Source organism: Thunnus albacares, chromosome 1 (genome assembly GCF_914725855.1).
Source record: "Thunnus albacares chromosome 1, fThuAlb1.1, whole genome shotgun sequence".
In the NCBI taxonomy this organism is placed as follows: domain Eukaryota; kingdom Metazoa; phylum Chordata; class Actinopteri; order Scombriformes; family Scombridae; genus Thunnus; species Thunnus albacares.
Window position 1 is genome coordinate 12396232 of NC_058106.1, and position 18999 is coordinate 12415230.

The following is an 18999-nucleotide window of genomic DNA, read 5'->3' on the forward strand; positions in this document are numbered from 1 at the left end:
GATACAGTATCTGGTGACTGCTCTGAAAAAGTGTAGAGGTGAATGTTTCTATTACATATTCTCCCACTTGGTGGCAGCAGAATTTCACTGTTGTGTCTACTGCATGCAGTAAAAATCAGGAGATTGCAACAGCTTGTTTTCCTGTTGTAGCTGGAGGAGCATACTTCATGATCTCACGCTCGCTGGGCCCAGAGTTTGGAGGAGCTGTGGGGCTGTGCTTCTACCTGGGCACCACTTTTGCTTCTGCAATGTACATACTGGGGGCCATCGAAATCTTCTTGGTCAGTTTGTGAAAATATTATGTGGTTACATTCCGGCTCACATTCGTATGCTAAAATGTGACTCCACTGTTCTGTATAAAATATATCAGCCATTACATGAATTTTATATAGACTGTCCTGTCCTGTCATTTTTTTCTCTTCAGAAATATCTGGTCCCCCAAGCGGCCATCTTTCATGCTGCAGACCCCCATGGGAGCGACAGTGCCATGTTGAACAATATGCGAGTCTATGGTTCTATCTGCCTCAGCCTGATGGCTGTGGTGGTTTTTGTGGGAGTCAAATATGTCAACAAACTGGCTTCTCTTTTCCTTGCCTGCGTCATTATCTCAATTATCTCCATCTACGCTGGGGCAATCAAATCCATGACTCATCCCCCAGAATTCCCGTAAGTCTGTAGACAAAATTGCTAGAATAAATGTGTCTTAACAGGAAGTAACATGATTTATGGGGAACTTAATATGGAATTTGTGTTTTTTATGGGGGAGAGGGTGCTAACATTTGCAGTGTTACTTGCACATGGAAAATAATGCATGCTTTTGTATTATTATTTTTTGGGTTGATTTTTTTTTCTGTATTGTTGTGATTCTGTTTCCCATCTGCCACAAATAGGTGGACCACAATGTGGATTTTTCAATCAAAGAATTCCATCTTTCATCTTATGACTTTCATTGTAAATATGTGGAAATAAAACTGAACTTTACTTTTAGTTATGATGATAAAGAAGAGATATATGATGAGGACAATGATGATGATGATGATGATGATGTGTTAGTGGTGGAAAAAACAGTATAACATAGTAATAATTTCAACATTTATCCATATCATTGCTATAGGATCTGCATGCTGGGCAACAGGACATTGGTCAGAGATCGCTTTGATGTGTGTGCCAAGACTGTAATAAAAGGCAACATCACAGTGCCCAGTCAGCTGTGGGACACATTCTGCTTGCCGGGGAACATGAGCGGCTCTCAGTGTGATGACTACTTCATCCAGAACAATGTGACAGAGATACAGGGCATCCCTGGACTGAGCAGTGGGATTATCAGAGGTAAATTCAACAATAACTGGTATAAAGCATGAGATTTTGACCAAAACTCTTCATACAGCAATTGATTCCATGCATGATTGAACACTTTTATGTCACAATTAAAATCATTACAAATTAAAGACAAAAAATCATTAGGTGGCAAACTTAAGGTAATGTTTTTTCATTAGAGAAGGAAACCATTACATTTTGGACTTTGGCGTGTATGAATGTCATTCTCTTTTTGCTGATAACATGTGTCTGTTCTCTGTGTTAGAAAACATGTGGAGCGACTACATGCAGAAAGGGGAGATCTTAGAGAAGGCTGGGCTAGGGTCAGTGGATGCCCACAGTGCCTTGGAGAACTTTGGCATGTATGTATCAGCAGACATTGCTACATCATTCACACTTCTGGTGGGGATCTTCTTCCCATCTGCCACAGGTAAGACAATGTCATCAACCAGCCAATCTAGGTTTATCAACAGCTGACCTCAGCCGATGAGACAAATTACTTTAATATTAAAAAATACAATAATGTGCAAAATATTATTAAGAATGTGACAATAGCTTGAGTGTAAAAACATAAAGGTTCACCTGTTAAACCTCTAAACTGAATAATGCAGACAATATGACTGACTCTTTAGAAAGACCTTTATTGTCTATACAGTATGATCCCATTAAAGTCATTTTTGCGTAGATTAGTGAAGGTAAAGCTTGTGGTAGTGAAATTGTGCAGATGCACAAAACAGCAAGACAGGGAAGCTTCAAACCTCACCCTAATCCAGCCAGTAGGGGGCACAGTTGAACCATTTTTACAACTCTGTTTTTTTTATCGACTGTCCTCTTGTTTTTGAAGGTATCATGGCAGGCTCCAACAGATCTGGTGATCTCCGGGATGCTCAGAAGTCCATACCTGTGGGAACTATCTTAGCCATTACCACTACTTCACTTGTTTGTATCCTTATTTTGGTGACTGTGCAGAGTATAAGATTCACAATTTTACCACTTCAAACAGGATACAAAAGTAGATTTGATAGACATCTTTCTGTCACCTTAAGGCCCTTGACCTCTTGTATCCAGATTTAAGTTCTGTGTTCCTGTTTGGGGCATGTATTGAAGGAGTAGTCCTGAGGGACAAGTAAGTTCATTTGTGTCCTGCAGTGAGTCTCTACCATTCCCTAAACACTGTATGTAAATAGTAAAAATTAACAATGGGGGAAAAAAATTATAAATGTCAAGTCGTATTTTGAGTCATACTCAGTCAGCATGTACTTGCAGGTTTGGGGACGCAGTAAGAAATAATTTGGTGGTGGGAACTCTCTCCTGGCCGTCTCCATGGGTCATTGTCATTGGCTCCTTCTTCTCCACGGTGGGGGCAGGCCTGCAGTCCCTCACTGGAGCCCCCCGACTTCTACAGGCCATTGCCAAGGATAACATCATTCCTTTCCTCAGGGTGGGATGCTACACATTGTTGATCATGCATTGTTTATATACTTCACATTCTCGGAAAAAATGCCTTTGTACAGTAATACATTGCTGCGAGACAGAAATGACTACAGAGTGATCATTTGAATATTCTGGCCAACTTCTACATCACGTGCAATATGCTGTGCTGGAAATGACGCTAGTAATATTTGGGTTGCCAGCTTATTTGAATATTATACAATACCAAACAAGAGGTAATTTGAATTGCTGCATGTATTTTGAATTTTTTGCTTCAGGTGTTTGGTCATGGAAAGAGCAATGGAGAGCCTACATGGGCACTGCTACTGACTGGTCTCATAGCTGAGCTGGGTATTCTTATTGCCTCACTGGATATGGTGGCTCCTATCCTTTCAATGTAAGCTCCTATACAAAAATATACATGTATTGTACTTACAGACAAACACACCTTTATCAACACTTTCACATTCATTTCCCCTTACACATGTTATTTACATTAATTTTTAATTTCCCTGCAGCTACACCATTATATTATGTACTTCGAATGTGTTGAAAGTTCTCTTTGTCTTTATTCAATAGGTTCTTCTTGATGTGCTATCTCTTTGTAAACTTAGCCTGTGCTGTACAAACTCTGTTACGCACACCCAACTGGAGGCCAAGATTCAAATTTTACCACTGGTGAGCACAGTTTTAACAATGTATTGTTTTATATATATGACCTATTTGTATGTCCTTTGCAGCAACATGTTTTTACAATACATGGTGCAAAAAAGGCTAAATTATTTCATTTCAATAAGGTAAGTTTTGTCCAGGAACACATGAGAGCTAGGGGGTATTGCTTTTGCTCCCTAAGTACCTCTTAGAGGAGGCAAGGAGACACTTGAGTTGTCCTAGCCAGACTGTCCTTGCTGTCTCAGGCATTTAAATTACCAACTTCTCCATTTCAAGTCCACCTCTGTAAGATTCATACTACAGTTGCCTTCATGAAATGTAATACACCAGCTGGAGAGACCAATGCATTATGCATACTTGTAAATAATGTTACTGTTCTTGGTATGCAAAAACAACACTTCAAGCTTTATGTGTCACACCCTCAGGGCTCTATCCTTCCTGGGCATGAGCATGTGTCTGGCTCTAATGTTCATCTCCTCCTGGTACTATGCTATTGTGGCCATGGGCATTGCTGGGATGATCTACAAGTACATTGAGTACCAGGGGTATGTATGGAGTCTAACTTGCATTTACACCGCTTTTGTATTGCTGTCCTATTAATTCTCATATTATTTGGGGTGATGATGGTTGTGTCTCTGCGTTTCTGTCTTCCCCCTGAATATCTGTAGTGGGTGCTGGTGGACAACTTAAATTGTCTGTCTTCCCTTATTTTTGTGTCTTGTCTCTTCTGCAAACAAACAAAAACAGAGCAGAAAAGGAGTGGGGAGACGGCATAAGGGGACTGTCCCTTAGCGCTGCACGCTATGCCCTGCTAAGATTAGAGGCTGGACCACCGCACACCAAGAACTGGAGGTACAGCTAAACCTATAAGAGATGCTCTGAATGTTTCCTCACAAACATTGCATGACATACCATACTTGCATTTCTGTTTTGGGATATAAATGTTTGTTTTTTTTCACATAAATTAAGCATCATCAAACATTCCACACTCTCTGATCACTAACAAATATTTCACATTATTTTAATGGTACTGCATCTCATATGCCAGTCAATGTAATTTTGAACATGTTGGAATGCATTAATAATGAGAAGCACTAAGTTTTGTCAAAATCTTATGAGTGGGATTTGTGAAATATTGCGTGAACCAGATGGACAAATGTAACAAATGAGTGGGTCCCCGTCTGTCCTTTAAAATGGTCCTCCAGAATGATGATAACGCCATACAACATAAGAAATATGCAAAATATTTACTACCAGCTGTTGTCCATATTGAAGCATAATGAGTTAGTATCATCTGGCAAGTATGAATGTAAAACAGTTTTGGGAAGTTGTGGCCTGAGGAAGCTTTTTTTTTTTTCGCAGTAAGTTACTGCATCACATTTTGCTGCAGTTGCATAATGCTGATGCTGCACTTCTTCTTTTGCCATTCACTAAAATGCATTGAGAGAGGAACATAATAGCCAGTCTTGATAGTTTTGACTGCAGATTGAAGAATGGAAAGGGTCCAAAATATCAATAAAATAAAAAAACAAATAGACATTTAGTTTAAAACTGCTATATCTTGTAGACAAATGCTTTGTTTTTGTTTTTTTTTAATGTCATTGATTTTGTTCAACATGGACTTAGGAGCTGATTCACTTTAAAAAATATGGTAATTTAATTACTGTTAAAACAATGATTACATGTAACTTAGACATCTAAACAACTTTCTCTTTCCAGCCAAATTTAGCCCAGTTTTAATCTGGACTATAGACATTTTGAACTGCAAATCACACATTCAATGCTTACTGAGAGACCAGTACTTCAAAAGTCAAACTGATCAAAATCTATGTCTAAAAAGTGAAAATGATGAATGAGTGCACAAACAGATGAAAACCAGCCTTGCCCCAGTGACATTCAGTTTATCTTGTTTTGGTAGACGAAACACAAGCATAATCTTATGTCTGTGCTTTTCAATTGAACTCTATTCAAACAACTTTATTCATCCCTTGCGGTGCAATTAAAAAGTATATGCAGCAGAGCACACACACATGGACATATATCTCAATAAGACATAGGATGAAATAATATAATAAATATTTAAGATGCTAAAAAGTATATGCAAATATAAAGTGCATATTAGCAGAATGTATCGTAACAACTACGAGGAGGGGTCAGAGATCAATGGACAAATGGTATGAAAGTTGCCCATCTCCTGTTCTACAACTCTAGCACAGATGTCAGCAAGAGGGGAGCCACTTGAAGGCCTGGAGCGTTATGTATGTGGGGTCACTCATGAAGGATTTTACTTGCCTTCTGAATAGTACATTTCCTGTATATGCTTGGTCAGAGACCATAAAGGGAGACCCATGACCTTGGAACACGTACTGACAACAGTGTGTATATATGCAAAAGCAACCAATGAAAATAATATAATAATAAAAATAAATAATAATTTTTCTCCAAACTCGGGTGGCAGTGTTTTAAGAGTGGATCTAAAGACACACTTTGAAGTTGGCCTTTGTCTCATATTATCTGTCTGTTACTCTACAGACCTCAGCTGTTGGTGCTGTTGAAGCTGGATGAGGACCTCCATGTTAAATATCCCCGACTGCTGACGTTTGCCTCGCAGCTGAAGGCAGGAAAGGGTCTGACCATTGTGGGCTCTGTCATCCAAGGCAACTTCCTGGACAGCTATGGGGAAATGCAGGCAGCTGAACAGGTAAATACTGGAAAGGGATGTATATTGTACTCTATTGTGCTATGTTGCTGAGTGTATTGCAACTAATTGTTATAAATGAACACCTTTTATCATTTGAAAAGCACAATGAAGCGTAAGCATACATCACTGTGAATTTTATATTTTTGTTACATTTCTCCACCGGCAGTTGTTTTTTAGTGTTTGTCTTGTAATCAATGGGCATGGCTCGAAACAGCTTGTTGTTAGAAGTACAGCATGTTGCCAATGAGCCATTTCAGATAAAATAAGCGATTGATGCAGGAACATTTTTCATAATGTGATGTGTTTGGTAAAGAATTTAACAAGTGAAGCAAAGTTTGCTCTTGTTTATGTGACAATAACTGGAGAAATTAATTACTCATCCTTGATTGCCAATATTCAGGCACTGGAGTTATCAACAGAGCAGTGCTCTCTAGGGAGGTAGTGAAGGTAAAGCGTGTACTAATTTAATTTCAGCTGTGGAACAGTTGTTTTTTGCAATACAAGTCATTATGATGAACATTCAAGGCATGCACTATGATCAGTTTTATCAGATGTAGGATTTTTAAGCATTATGTATTGCGGTTTATAATTATGTAAATATGCTTTATCTACTTACTTCTTATTGTGACCATGGATTAAACTTAATTCTGCATATCTTTTCCTGTCAGGCCATTAAGAATATGATGGAGATCGAGCGGGTCAAGGGTTTCTGTCAGGTCGTGGTGGCATCTAAAGTGCGGGAGGGCATTGTCCATTTGATCCAGTCGTGTGGTCTGGGGGGCATGAAGCACAACACTGTGGTGATGGGCTGGCCGTACGGCTGGAGGCAGAGTGAGGACCCTCGTGCCTGGAAGACCTTTATCAGTAAGAGTCTAAATGAAATACTGGCACTTAAAAGGCCCCATCAGTAATTGCAGTATGACATCCCTATCACATGACTGCAACCCCGAATCAACTTTGATTGTATACTATTTACAGAAATGTATGTAGTTGTCATGACAAATTTTCATGTGCTTAACAAACGCCTCAACATTATGAACTTGTAGTTACAGTAACCACGGTGACAGTAATGTGAATATACTTTTTGGGTGTTCAAATAAATTCTGTGATAGTTTTCCTCTGGCTGATAAAGAAATAACTGCAGTGTGATTCTCATGATGTCATTGTATAACCTCTGTACCTGTACTGTGAAGTTAACTTCATTTAAACTATTAATAGTGAAAAGGTGAATATCTCACTCTTCATGTTTTCATCTCTACTCAGACACAGTCCGCTGCACCACAGCGGCCCACCTGGCACTAATGGTGCCAAAAAATGTGTCCTTCTACCCGAGCAACCATGAACGCTTCACAGATGGCAACATTGATGTGTGGTGGATTGTCCATGATGGGGGAATGCTGATGCTGCTGCCTTTCCTGCTCAAACAGCATAAAGTGAGATGACAAAGTTTATCGTATATCTTTGAGTTTTATTCCACTGAGCAACCGGAGGATGCAGTGTGCTGAGTTTGTTTCATTGCCATTTACATTTTCTTTTCAGAATTTTAATATTTTATATTTAAAAAAACATAAAAATGAGACCAAATTCATAATATGTGTTAAAAAATTATTATACAAATAACTTAATTTTCATTTGATTTTGATTTAATAAAAACAAAAGAAACATAATGTAGTAATCCCAAACTTGGTTAGTTTTAGTTGATATCATTTGGGGCTTTCCCTTTGGAACAAACTTTTTAGAACTTTCATTTCAAAATATGCTTTCTGTAGGTAATTATGTTTACACCCATTCAGTGTTGCACATGCTTTTACACTTGTGGCAATACCATGGTTTTATTTGCATTTTAGGTTTGGAGAAAATGCAGAATGCGCATTTTCACTGTAGCCCAGATGGATGACAACAGCATCCAGATGAAGAAAGATCTGGCCACGTTCCTCTACCAGCTGAGAATCGAGGCTGAGGTGGAAGTGGTAGAGATGGTAAGAGTTCCGGTTACACAACTACTAATAAAAATTCAAGGGTTAAACAGGGCTTTATAAGGCAAGGGACAACTCAAAATATATTTCATAAAAGTTTTTTAAGTAATAAAAGTTGTAACCTAAACCACATGACAACTACAGTATATTGCAACGAAACACGTTACTTTGCTCACTACAAGATGACAAAAAATGTACTATCTGTTCCAAACAAAATGGGGGTTGAAAAAAGGAACCCATTGCTTGCTTCAACTTGTCTGATAATATGAGCAGATACCCATCCACACAGACAGAAAGACAAACACTTGAACATGAATTCATTTTCTTTTATCAATTTACTTTTTCATTCATTCTGTTGTGGTTGAAATAACCACTAAAATTATGTTTGTCAAATGGGATTTCAGCATGACAGTGACATCTCAGCGTACACCTATGAGCGGACGTTAATGATGGAGCAGAGGTCCCAGATGTTGAGGCAAATGAGGCTGTCAAGTGCAGAGAGACAAAGAGAGGTATGTTTGTTTTTTTGTGTGTGTTACATTTGTTCCTGAAAATAAGCTTAAACAACTCATGAAACATATTATGCATGCAAAATCACTGAAATGTTTTCATGTTTGGAATCACTACTGGTTGTCTCTAATGGCACAATGTGGGAATTTAACCTGATCAACATTAATTCTGATAATTAGCTATGAGTAAGAGTAAATCCTGCATTTTGACAAGCTTGCCTCATACTATTCTCATGGCTCCTGCAGGCACAGCTGGTTAAGGACAGACACTCTTTAGTGCGTATGGGAAGTCTGTACTCAGACGAGGAGGAGGAGGTGGTGGAGGCTCCTCCAGAGAAGGTTCAGATGACGTGGACAAGAGAAAAGTGTGAGGCTGAGAGGAGGAACAGAAACAACGCACCCGAGAACTTTAGAGAACTAATGAGCCTCAAACCGTGAGTCACATTTATTTTTTTCAGCATGACTCATCTTTACCCCGCCTCTCATGTAATGCTGAAGCATTACGTTACAATGTTTTTTTCTCTTCAGTGAAAGCTTGCTTAGAAGTAGTTCAAAAAGTTTGTCATTAGCACAAATACATTTTACTTTGTGAACCCCCCCCCCCCCCTTTACTCTACTCCAGGGATCAGTCCAATGTGCGGCGAATGCATACAGCTGTGAAGCTGAATGAGGTAATAGTAAACAGGTCCCACGATGCTCGATTAGTGCTGCTCAACATGCCAGGACCACCTCGAAATACAGATGGAGATGAGAACTGTATCCTTTGCCAATCTGATAAATCAAAAGGGCATTTTGCATAATTCACATGCCATAAAAAGTGAGTACACTATTGTTGGGTTGTTTTTTTCTCAACCCTTACCTCAGATATGGAGTTTCTGGAAGTGTTGACTGAGGGCTTGGAAAGAGTGTTGCTAGTCAGAGGTGGAGGTCGGGAGGTCATCACTATCTACTCATGACCTATTAAAAACTGCTATACCAGGGTCTCTGCCTCAGCAAGATCGAGGCAGCACACGCTCTGCTGCGCGAAAGTTCTTGGCAGATGCATGATATTGACTCTTTTTGAGTAAAAAAAGTGGTTTATTCTCTACTTGTAGAATATTGGGACACATTAGTGTACATATCCATCTATGTTCTACCATTCTTTACAAATCAAAGCTGTTATTATTCTCCCTCAGAAATCAATGCTTGTCTGTTTAACTGTCAAACACGGACTTTAGGTTAATGTTTTTTTTTATTCATAGGTAACAAATACCTTGTCACAGGTGAACCTATCTTTGAGAATTTGGCAGACAGAACTACACTACTACACCCCGAGAAGTACACATGTTGTTAGAACAGTTTTCGCAACCTTTAATCTAAAACAGCTCTTTGATTATGGAAGCACACTGTATTTATTTATTTATTCTTTCAACGTTTCCCCACTGAGGTAAAAGAAAATGTTACTGAAGATAATGAACACAATGCTCCAGTATGTAAATGTGGATGCCAGAGATCATAAAGCAAGTTTTTAAAAATAGTTATAATTTATGATTTTTTTTTGACAGATATTTGTATTGTTGATGAGTGAAAAAAACTGTTTATGAATAACTTTTTTTACCTGTTACATTTGTTTTTTTTTTTTTAAACAAACCTGAAAAGCTTATTTGTACACAAAAAAGGCGGCTGAAGTGAAGATCTCTTTTTCTAAGATGAGTATGATCAGTATTTCTTTTTATGACTGAATGATATATACAAGTAAAGAGTATTTTATATTTAAGGGATAACCCATGACAAGCTGTGCAGTTATCAAAAACTAAATGCACAATGCCAAGACTGCCTCAAGTTTGCTCCCAACTTTATTAGATTTAAATTCTTTTAACGTTTGTTTTTTTTTTCCAGAACAGCATAGGTTGGAGTGGATTATCCCATTTATATCATGTCATGTAATTTTCCAGAAATCCAAATGTACACTTTCAGTAATTAAATGGAGGCTTTATGTTGGCAGTATTTTAGTGAGGCTATGAATATTAACTATTGAAGAGCTATGAGGCTTAAAAACGCTGTGGTTATGTGAAAATTGTGCACATGGTGTAGAAATTAACATCAGTGTGAGCTCACCGAAGCAAATTCCTATCAACTACATGGCAATACAGTATTATATCTGAATCTCAACACGACAGTTGTTTGTTTGGCCAAATGGGAAAATAGCTCACACTAAAATACACACTATGTTTTGTAAACTTCCACAACATCTTATTATGCTGTAAGGTAAAATAAAAACATCAATTAATAAACTGCTCTCCGCTGACTATTTTGTTGAAGGTTTTCATGAATTACCTCGAAGTAATATCATAGCAATAAATAATCGTGTGATAATGCATCATTGTAAATTTCAATCAAATCGTTCTTTGCCTGGCCTTACCGGACAATTCACCTTATCTAACCTCGGCCTGGTGACCTCACCTCCAGTTGTTGCAATGAATCTGTTCACTGGTTAACAATAGAAAAAAAAACAACAACTAAAAATGCAGATTTCAAACAATTTATAGTTCCATCTCTGGAGTTTTATTCAGTGCCATTATTCTCCTTCATGTCATGCATTTTTATAGAGATTATGCTAGCATAGGGACAAGAAATTCAGCAACAACTTAAATATATAATAAATAAAATCCCAAAATGAGTTAAATGCCTTTCAGAGGATATATCTCAAAGCCAGAGGATCAGTCGGTATATAAAGTATATTCTGTATATTCAGTAATTGTCATTTAAATTACAAATTGGTCTACACATTTAATGATCTTTTTTCCACTGGTGGTGAGATGATTAACCTCCCCTTATCCTTACTGACCTGTGGAGTGCTGTGATGACCTACAAATAGCTATAGCAAAGTCATTAAGCTCTCCTTTTTTATATTATAGAAAATTAAAATTATACACTTTAAAAAAAAAAAACAAGGTGCAGCTGAACTGAGTTTCTAACTGTTCATTCTATGATAAATATGCTGGAAAGCAGCAGAACTATGGCCAAGATTAGCAGACAAGGTAGTCCATGTTGGGCTCTAGAGGAGGACCTCTGACCAGAGAGCACCACTCTCAGGATAGGAGGAGGTCTGAGGACAAGCCTGCAGGGATTCTGCACCTCCTCTATTTGGATCTGCTCCTCACTGGGACGCTTCAAGCTCAACTGATCACGGACCTACAGAAAATACAGTGAGACAAGAGAAAAAGGAAATACAGTACATAAAACACTGAAACTTTTAAACTAGTCTGTGCTACGGAGAAAATAATTCAAACCTACAGTCTGAAAGCATTTTATGAATAATACATTAATTAGTATCCAATCAACGTGACAAGGTAATTGTTAAATCTGAAAATGTGATTTTGGTCAAAAGAGTTCAAAGATACCCACAAATTCTTGAATACTGTGGTGTGAAACAAGGTGGTTAGTGTCCATTAATATCAGGACAGGAAAATGCCTTTTGTTTTTGGAAAAGTGCTACATATACAGTCAAATATTTGATACACACTAATGACATAATACATGATAGCAATAACATTTTCTGCAAAATATACAGCCTTTCTATCCTTCTCTATACTGAAGCTGAACTGCTCCTTTAGCCAAGACTTGAATTACATTCCCCTAATTTATTACAGAAGGCAGTTCTTTGACAGAAAATATATTAATCTTCTAGCTCACCCTCTCTACCTCTTCGAACACTCGGAGGAAGTTCCTTCGAAGAACATCAGCCAACTCATTCTCAGTCCAGTTCCTTTGCAGAAGTTCCTGGATAAGGGCAGGATACTTTGACACATCCTCTAACCCCTGGGGAAAGCTGTTGAAAGGAAGGGCGTATTTTTATTCACAATATTTATTTTGGCTCATTTTGACAAGTTTTGGTGTTCTTAATACATTACTTGTCATTATGAATAATAGAAGTAATAATAATAATAATAATGAACACTTGAAAGTCTAGACCTTCAGTACTATTTATTTTGTGCCATTCCTGTTTGAAACAGTTTGTTTCTGTATACAAGGAACAAACAGATTTGATGCCCAATATTCTACAGCAAAGCTATTGTAACAGCCTCTCTTTATGCCTGTTAGCAGGACAACATTATTGATTTTTTTTTAACCATTTTTCAGTCTGTTGACAGTTGACAGCCAAATTGCTTATCTCATGACAGGCTAACAAAAGCACAAAATTGATCTGGTTCAACAACAACCTTAGAAATATGTTGTCTTGAGAGTGCCACAGACAGGTGTGTACCCCACTGGCATGTGCTTTGTTTTATTTTGGTTATCTAGAAGCACTAAGACCTTTACAGTAGGTTTGATGTTTGCCTTTCACTTGTGATTGTACTGTAGTTATCTATCAGTTGTGTTTGCTGGTGAAGATTTCTTACCTCACAGCACCTTCAAAGTCCCCTCCGATTCCTATCGACTCAGCTCCAATCACGCTCTTAATGTGATCAAAATGGTCTGTAAAACCCAGGTGGAATAATACAGAATCTGAGATATATAAAAAATAAAGTTCAGATTGACTTCATAACCAAAAATAAAAGATTGATGCCTTACCAGCCACATCAAAGATGTTGGCCTTATCACTGCAGGAAATGAATTTATCGTGGAGATTCACCATGATCAACCCTCGGTTCTTTTTCTGAAACACAACACAACAGTCACTGCCAAGTCTAGTAAAAAAGAAGACATACTGTATGTAGAGATGATGTGATGAACATCAGGTTTATACATAATGAGAAACATGCTCGCTCATGAGAGATCTGAGGTGGCCAGAGTTGGGTTGAGGTTAAGTTGTAGAAATATATCCATGTTCCTACAGTTTATTGATAGTCAGTCTTTATATACTGCAACAGATTGTTGTTTTACATGTCAGCCAACGTGCTGTTCTGATGCAAACAAGAGAAATAATTTAGCTTGGAAGCAGAAGGGTTTTAAAACACTATACCTTAGCTCCTTTTGCATGCTCAATGGATGTTTCTAATTGTATACTGAAATAAACATTTAGAATAATCAGCAGTACATTGGACCTGGGTGATTCCATTACATAGAAAATTCTTCAGGAAATGTGCTGCTCCAAGAGTAGAAGCCAACACACACACACACCACTTTCCTGTGTTGCAGGGAATCAATCCCCCACAGAGATATGATTTCAAGCCAAATATAATATTATCAATAATATGCATTACTGGAAGTTGTGTTCAGCAGAAACAAAGAGAAAAAGACTGAATTATCATAACCTGGGATGGGACTACACTTGTCAGTAATTATGGATAAATAATAAAAAAAAAAACACTAGTGGTGAAGGAGATTGCTCCTCTGTTGTAAGCAAAGCCTAGTTTATATAAACAAATATTCTGGACTCAAGTGAGGCAATGAAGTAATGAGTTAGTGCAAACAACTGGAAGCTAAATAAGGTCACAGACGAATGGCAGCTTAAAGAGATATTCAGAGAAGGGCTGGGGAAAAGAGAGCAGGGGACTACACAAGTACAGAGTACAAAAATTATATTGATACTATATATAGTTAGCTGATACTTGATTGATTCAAGTAATTCAAAATGAGTCAAATTGTACATTTAGCTTTGACTCCTTGATCACCACCTTACAAGCAAGGAAGATAAATATTAAAAATCCACAAAGTACTTAAAATCCACACATTTCATGTTTGTGTATATTTGTGTATATGTATGGTGAGACCAGAGAGGAAATTGATGAGAGGCAAACAAGGTTGTGGAAATTATGAAGGATATGGGAACATTCTGCAAATATACTCGTAGGATTTTAAATCAATTATTCTGACTCCTGACAGTCTACAATAGGATAATTGTTTAATCGTGGAAATCTGTTTTTGATATATTCTGTTGATACAAAAAAATCAGTGAAAGCATATTGTATGTTCTTTGTCAGAGGTATAAATACATTATAATTAAATTAAATTAATCAATCACCTGAGTGCACAGATAGTTATTTAATCAAGCAAGCAATTAATCACTCAGTGAATTCTCACCAGTTCATGCAGCAGCCAGTCAGGTACATTGCGGCTGTGGTTACAGATGGAGTGAGAAGATGAATGACTAAAAATAACCGGAGATTGGGAATGGTTCAGCACGGCCAAGGCTGTGCCCCAAGAACTGTGGGAGAGGTCCACTATCATTCCCAGTCTGTTCATCTCCTTAACCACTGCCTCAAAAAAAAAAACACATTCAAAATCCATTTAAGCAGTCATCTACAGTATTACAGGAAGGAAGGAAGTCAATTCAGCTGACAGCAGGGGATGGTTACATATACACACATACAAACACACTCACAGAGATAACAATCCAGCAAGTACATGCTTATGTTGAGAGGGCCAACTGAATAGGAAAAGCCTTATAAAGATGTTTGTGATTTTATAATAGGTTGTTTCCTTTTTACAACAGGATTGCTTTGACAAGCAAGAACATGTTAAAGTCTAATTTGGGTTACATCAGTTTCCTTGTAAACAATTTATCATCAAGAGAACATTTAGTATGCATGACATGGCATTAACCAATTTTACTAATGCTGGAGTCCACTTTCTTTAACACAGTTCATTACTGGAGGGTCTCAAGCCTTCAAATCTTCAACTTTTGGATTTTTAAGAGTACTACTACTATTACTACAACAATAACTAATAATAACTAATAATAATAATAATAATAATAATAATAATAATAATAATAATAATAATAATAATAATAATAATAATTCCTTGTGTTTGTTGGCCAATATTTAAGAACACAATAAGTTAACTCTTAAAGATTCTGAGTGGACACATAATACAATATAATATACACAAATCAGTAGTCACTGTTCAAATGATGGGTTTCTCTCTTTTAAATAAAACTCTTTATCATAAATATATTGAAAGTAATATGTTCAAATACATTACCAAAAAAGGCCAGTAAAAGTCTGCAAACATGCTGACACACTGCCTTGTGGAATGTGATAAATTAAAACAGTTATGTAGTTCATTTAAGCTTACCTTCCCAAAGAGTGTCAAGCTGGTGTTCCGTCTTTGATAGACATTATAAAGTTTTGAGGATGACTCAGCCCTGCATAAGAAAATAATATGTCAAAACCATATATCATCAACATGTCATTACTATATATGGGCATCTGAATGGGGCTGCGTTTTTTTTCCCTCTGAGAGCTGGGGCGTATTCATCTACATGTGATGTCAAGTTTCAAAGAGAGTACAAATACAGATTAATTTGCATAGAGGGAAAGAAATGTAAACACATCTGACCTTTCCATACAGTCTCCCAATAAAGCATTTTCATATTAAGTCTGGCTTATTATTCCTTTCACTTCCTTGAAAGTTGCTTCCTAAACTGGAAACCACACATCAATGACTAGCCATTGAATTATTCTACAATTTAGCAGCAATGGCCTAGATAGTAGTTCTACACCAGTCTGAGCCAATGAACAATGTAAGAGAAAATTATAGCAAAAAAATTAAACATTGTATGTTATACAGTGATAAACAGAACAGCTACAGATGTGTCTGTTAAAGGATATCCTGTTTTGTTGTATCCCTGACTGATTAACTGCTGTCATGTGGCCATCACTAATGCCCACTTCCTGTATATCTCTCTCTTCAAAAGACCCCAAATGTCATAGTGACATTGTCACCTCTCTAAAATTCAGAGAAAGGTGTGTGTATGTATGTTTTAACAGCAAAAAGATTGTTTTTTATTTTAACAAATATGTACATCCAAATCGTAAATAACATTGCAATTAAAATAAAGCACTGCAAATGAAATCTCCTCATTACCAGGGTGTATTGCAGGTATGTGTGAGGGCCATGGATCGAACTCCAAGCTGGTAAAACATCCGCAGGGCTGGCAGGCTGCTGTCAATGGAGTGGCCTCCCTCAATACTTATTAGACAAGCTATCTTATGTTTCATCTCAGCATTCTTCAGATCTGCAGTAACAAACACAAATGTAAAACACATACTGTACAGTACACGCATTATTGGAAATATATGACTCCACCCAAGCTAATAGCAGTCAGCTACTATAGGATTGCATTTCTCATTAACTCAGAAAAAAGCTAACATTTTATATTTTTTGAGTGTAACATTGCGACTTCTTATCATAATATCATTTTCTCTTTTTCCCAAATGTGGACTGTAAATAAGAACATTGACTCTTAACAAACAAAAACATGGATGTAAACAACACTGAACACAATGCAAAGTGAACCATATATGTAGATAATTAACAGTATTTTTTTTAAGTCAGTCACTTAAAAAAAATCTATATAGGTGAATTTGTAAGTAGCTAGCCTGTAGTCAAAGCTTGAGGTGTACTATACCCTGGGCAGAAGTGACCAGTTCAAAGTCCTTGTACTCAGTGCATATGCGTCTGACCACATCTATTTGTTCCAGGGTCAGCCTCACAGCATCCTTCTCCTGTGCCCCACACATTACATAGGCTGCAAACATCTGACAAAGGAGCAGGGAAATTACACAAGAGAGGAGGAGGCATTTAAGTTACATGCATGAAGTGGGACAAACCACACCTAAGAATACACGTGTCAAGACTGACTGATTAAGTTATAATACCTGTGCCTGCACATGGCCTGCTTTGAGACGGTTGATGTCTGTGGCCACTTTGCTGACATTATGAAGGTCAATTTTGCTCAGCTGATTGTCATGAAGTATCCTCAGTTGGAGAGCTAGGTCATTATGACTAACGGAGAGAGAGAGGGTGTGAGGAAAATAGGACGAAACGGTTGAAGAGGCATTTTAATTTGATTCCATTAATTTATTTCCAGGAAGGTAACACCTGTATGATAGAAATGACAGTACAAAACATGCTTTACCCATCAATAAGAGGATATCTGGTCATCAAGTCATGTGTTCTGTCTCTCTCAGAGTATCCAGATATCAAATAACACAGGGAGGACAGTACCACTAGATGACTTAGGGAGTTCATCCAGAGGCTGCGTGAAGCACTTCTTACAGTTTTCCAAGAGTGCATCTTCTGGAGAGAGAAAACAGACCAGTGCACTATAGTTACCTGATAACAGATGCAGCTCAACACACAAACACATACACACACACACACACTAGAAACCATATAGTTAACACCACTGCCAACACTCCATGTCTCCCTATTTTTTTTACCCTTTCTCCCATTGTGCCTCCGATTGGTTATTTCTCCCGTTAATCTTCCGATTTCATAGTGATACAAATCAAATAGGTGCCTCGTGGTTGTGTAAAACATACACAAATATCGCTTTTCTACGCGTTAATGATTGTTGTAACGTTATCTTTCACTTATCTTTCACTATACTATAACGGTGATAAGATAAAATGCATGATGAGTTCATGTATTTTGACACAGTGCAGTAAGTCACACAGAGACAGACTACAGCAATATTGAACTATTAGCTTTTTTGATAGCTAAATAACAAAAATATCCACTGGACAGTGAAACGCACAAACACACGTTCATTCTCAACATTTTTTTAAATGTTCATTAAAAAAAACAACAACTTACAACAACAATAGAGTTACCTGCCAAGTCGTTTGAACCCACCCTTTTGACCACCTTGTTGAACAACTGCATGCAAACAGTACGAACTTTCCAGCTCTACGCCCCAGCAGACAAATGTAAACCAAACCTACACAAAACTTGGCAGCCGTGCTGTGCTGCATTCAAGTCCTGTCGGGAAAATGTCAGATACATATAGGTACAATCAAACATTTATTCGCTGGAGTCATTGGAATGGCCAATTATTGCAGGATCTACCCCTAACTTCTGCTATGTAAGTGAGTACCTACTCCGCCTCTTCACCTCTGTAGCCAAAACAAATATTGTAAGTTTATTCGTAGTAGATCCTATCGTTTATCGTCGAAGAAAACAATCATCAGTTTCTTTTTTTTTTTTTAACTCCGTTGCTTTTTTGAATTCTGTTGTTGAAATAAGTAATTTACGAGAAGCATGTGAAGGCAGCGTTGTGGGACCTGTGGAGTTGATGTTTCCATCTGCTGGCCGAACAATGTCGCTGCCACTATACAGGGTTCATTGTAGGCAGTGATGCTGCAGGATAAGTGGCCCCCATCATGTCCACTGAGGTATCACTCGATTTTTCGTTTGCCATAATTGAATAAGTCGTTTGATAACATTTTAGGGTACATAATACAAGAAATAAGACATATTATAGCCTTTTCAAAAACCAAACTCTCCAAAAATGCTATCCGCACGCAGGCCAGCTGTAACGGCAAAAACATTGTAGCCGATGTTACACCGTGTTTGGTGACCCATCAGATTCTGTGACCTGCAGGTTGGATGAAGTAGCTACTCAGGTCCTTTACTTAAGTAAAAGTATCAATACCACAGTGTAAAAATACTTAATTACAAG

At 37.6% G+C, this 18999-nt stretch overlaps 2 protein-coding genes across 5 annotated transcripts in view; one reads left to right on the forward strand and one right to left on the reverse strand.

Annotated features, from left to right (window-relative positions):
* Nucleotides 1-11535, forward strand: part of slc12a4 (solute carrier family 12 member 4) — a 25028-nt gene extending 13493 nt beyond the window's left edge. The window contains exons 6-24 of the mRNA XM_044332557.1: nucleotides 151-281; nucleotides 425-666; nucleotides 1115-1329; nucleotides 1583-1747; nucleotides 2162-2260; nucleotides 2386-2443; nucleotides 2584-2758; nucleotides 3027-3145; nucleotides 3328-3426; nucleotides 3846-3965; nucleotides 4168-4272; nucleotides 5953-6121; nucleotides 6790-6985; nucleotides 7385-7554; nucleotides 7969-8100; nucleotides 8502-8609; nucleotides 8853-9040; nucleotides 9229-9362; nucleotides 9471-11535. Of these exons, the coding sequence (XP_044188492.1) occupies nucleotides 151-281; nucleotides 425-666; nucleotides 1115-1329; nucleotides 1583-1747; nucleotides 2162-2260; nucleotides 2386-2443; nucleotides 2584-2758; nucleotides 3027-3145; nucleotides 3328-3426; nucleotides 3846-3965; nucleotides 4168-4272; nucleotides 5953-6121; nucleotides 6790-6985; nucleotides 7385-7554; nucleotides 7969-8100; nucleotides 8502-8609; nucleotides 8853-9040; nucleotides 9229-9362; nucleotides 9471-9562 (2717 nt within the window). The 3' untranslated portion in view covers nucleotides 9563-11535. The remainder of the gene's footprint in view (nucleotides 1-150; nucleotides 282-424; nucleotides 667-1114; nucleotides 1330-1582; nucleotides 1748-2161; nucleotides 2261-2385; nucleotides 2444-2583; nucleotides 2759-3026; nucleotides 3146-3327; nucleotides 3427-3845; nucleotides 3966-4167; nucleotides 4273-5952; nucleotides 6122-6789; nucleotides 6986-7384; nucleotides 7555-7968; nucleotides 8101-8501; nucleotides 8610-8852; nucleotides 9041-9228; nucleotides 9363-9470) is intronic.
* dpep2 (dipeptidase 2) lies at nucleotides 11118-18364 on the reverse strand. 4 transcript variants are annotated; one of them, XM_044332783.1, is made up of 11 exons: nucleotides 18135-18364; nucleotides 17455-17615; nucleotides 17195-17321; nucleotides 16945-17074; nucleotides 16401-16551; nucleotides 15609-15678; nucleotides 14613-14789; nucleotides 13161-13245; nucleotides 12989-13064; nucleotides 12282-12417; nucleotides 11118-11780 (listed from the first exon to the last, which is right to left on the reverse strand). In XM_044332783.1, exons 1-11 carry the CDS (start codon nucleotides 18201-18203, stop codon nucleotides 11568-11570), a joined length of 1395 nt encoding a protein of 464 aa, XP_044188718.1. In that variant the 5' UTR covers nucleotides 18204-18364; the 3' UTR covers nucleotides 11118-11567. The 4 variants fall into 4 exon arrangements, with proteins under 4 accessions (XP_044188718.1, XP_044188806.1, XP_044188652.1 ...); XM_044332871.1 differs by having other exon boundaries at nucleotides 18174-18362; XM_044332717.1 differs by having other exon boundaries at nucleotides 17455-17612; nucleotides 18152-18357.
* Nucleotides 18365-18999: the final 635 nt, after the last annotated feature.

Excerpts from the sequence above, each read along its gene's own strand:
- dpep2 (XM_044332656.1), bottom strand. The coding sequence starts at position 18,292 with ATGCAGCACAGCACGGCTGCCAAGTTTTGTGTAGGTTTGGTTTACATT. Across the intron at positions 16,552-16,944 it reads ACTGGTCACTTCTGCCCAGG|ATCTGAAGAATGCTGAGATG; the intron begins GTATAGTACACC and ends TTGTTACTGCAG. Across the intron at positions 14,790-15,608 it reads GCTTGACACTCTTTGGGAAG|GCAGTGGTTAAGGAGATGAA; the intron begins GTAAGCTTAAAT and ends TTTTTTTTTGAG.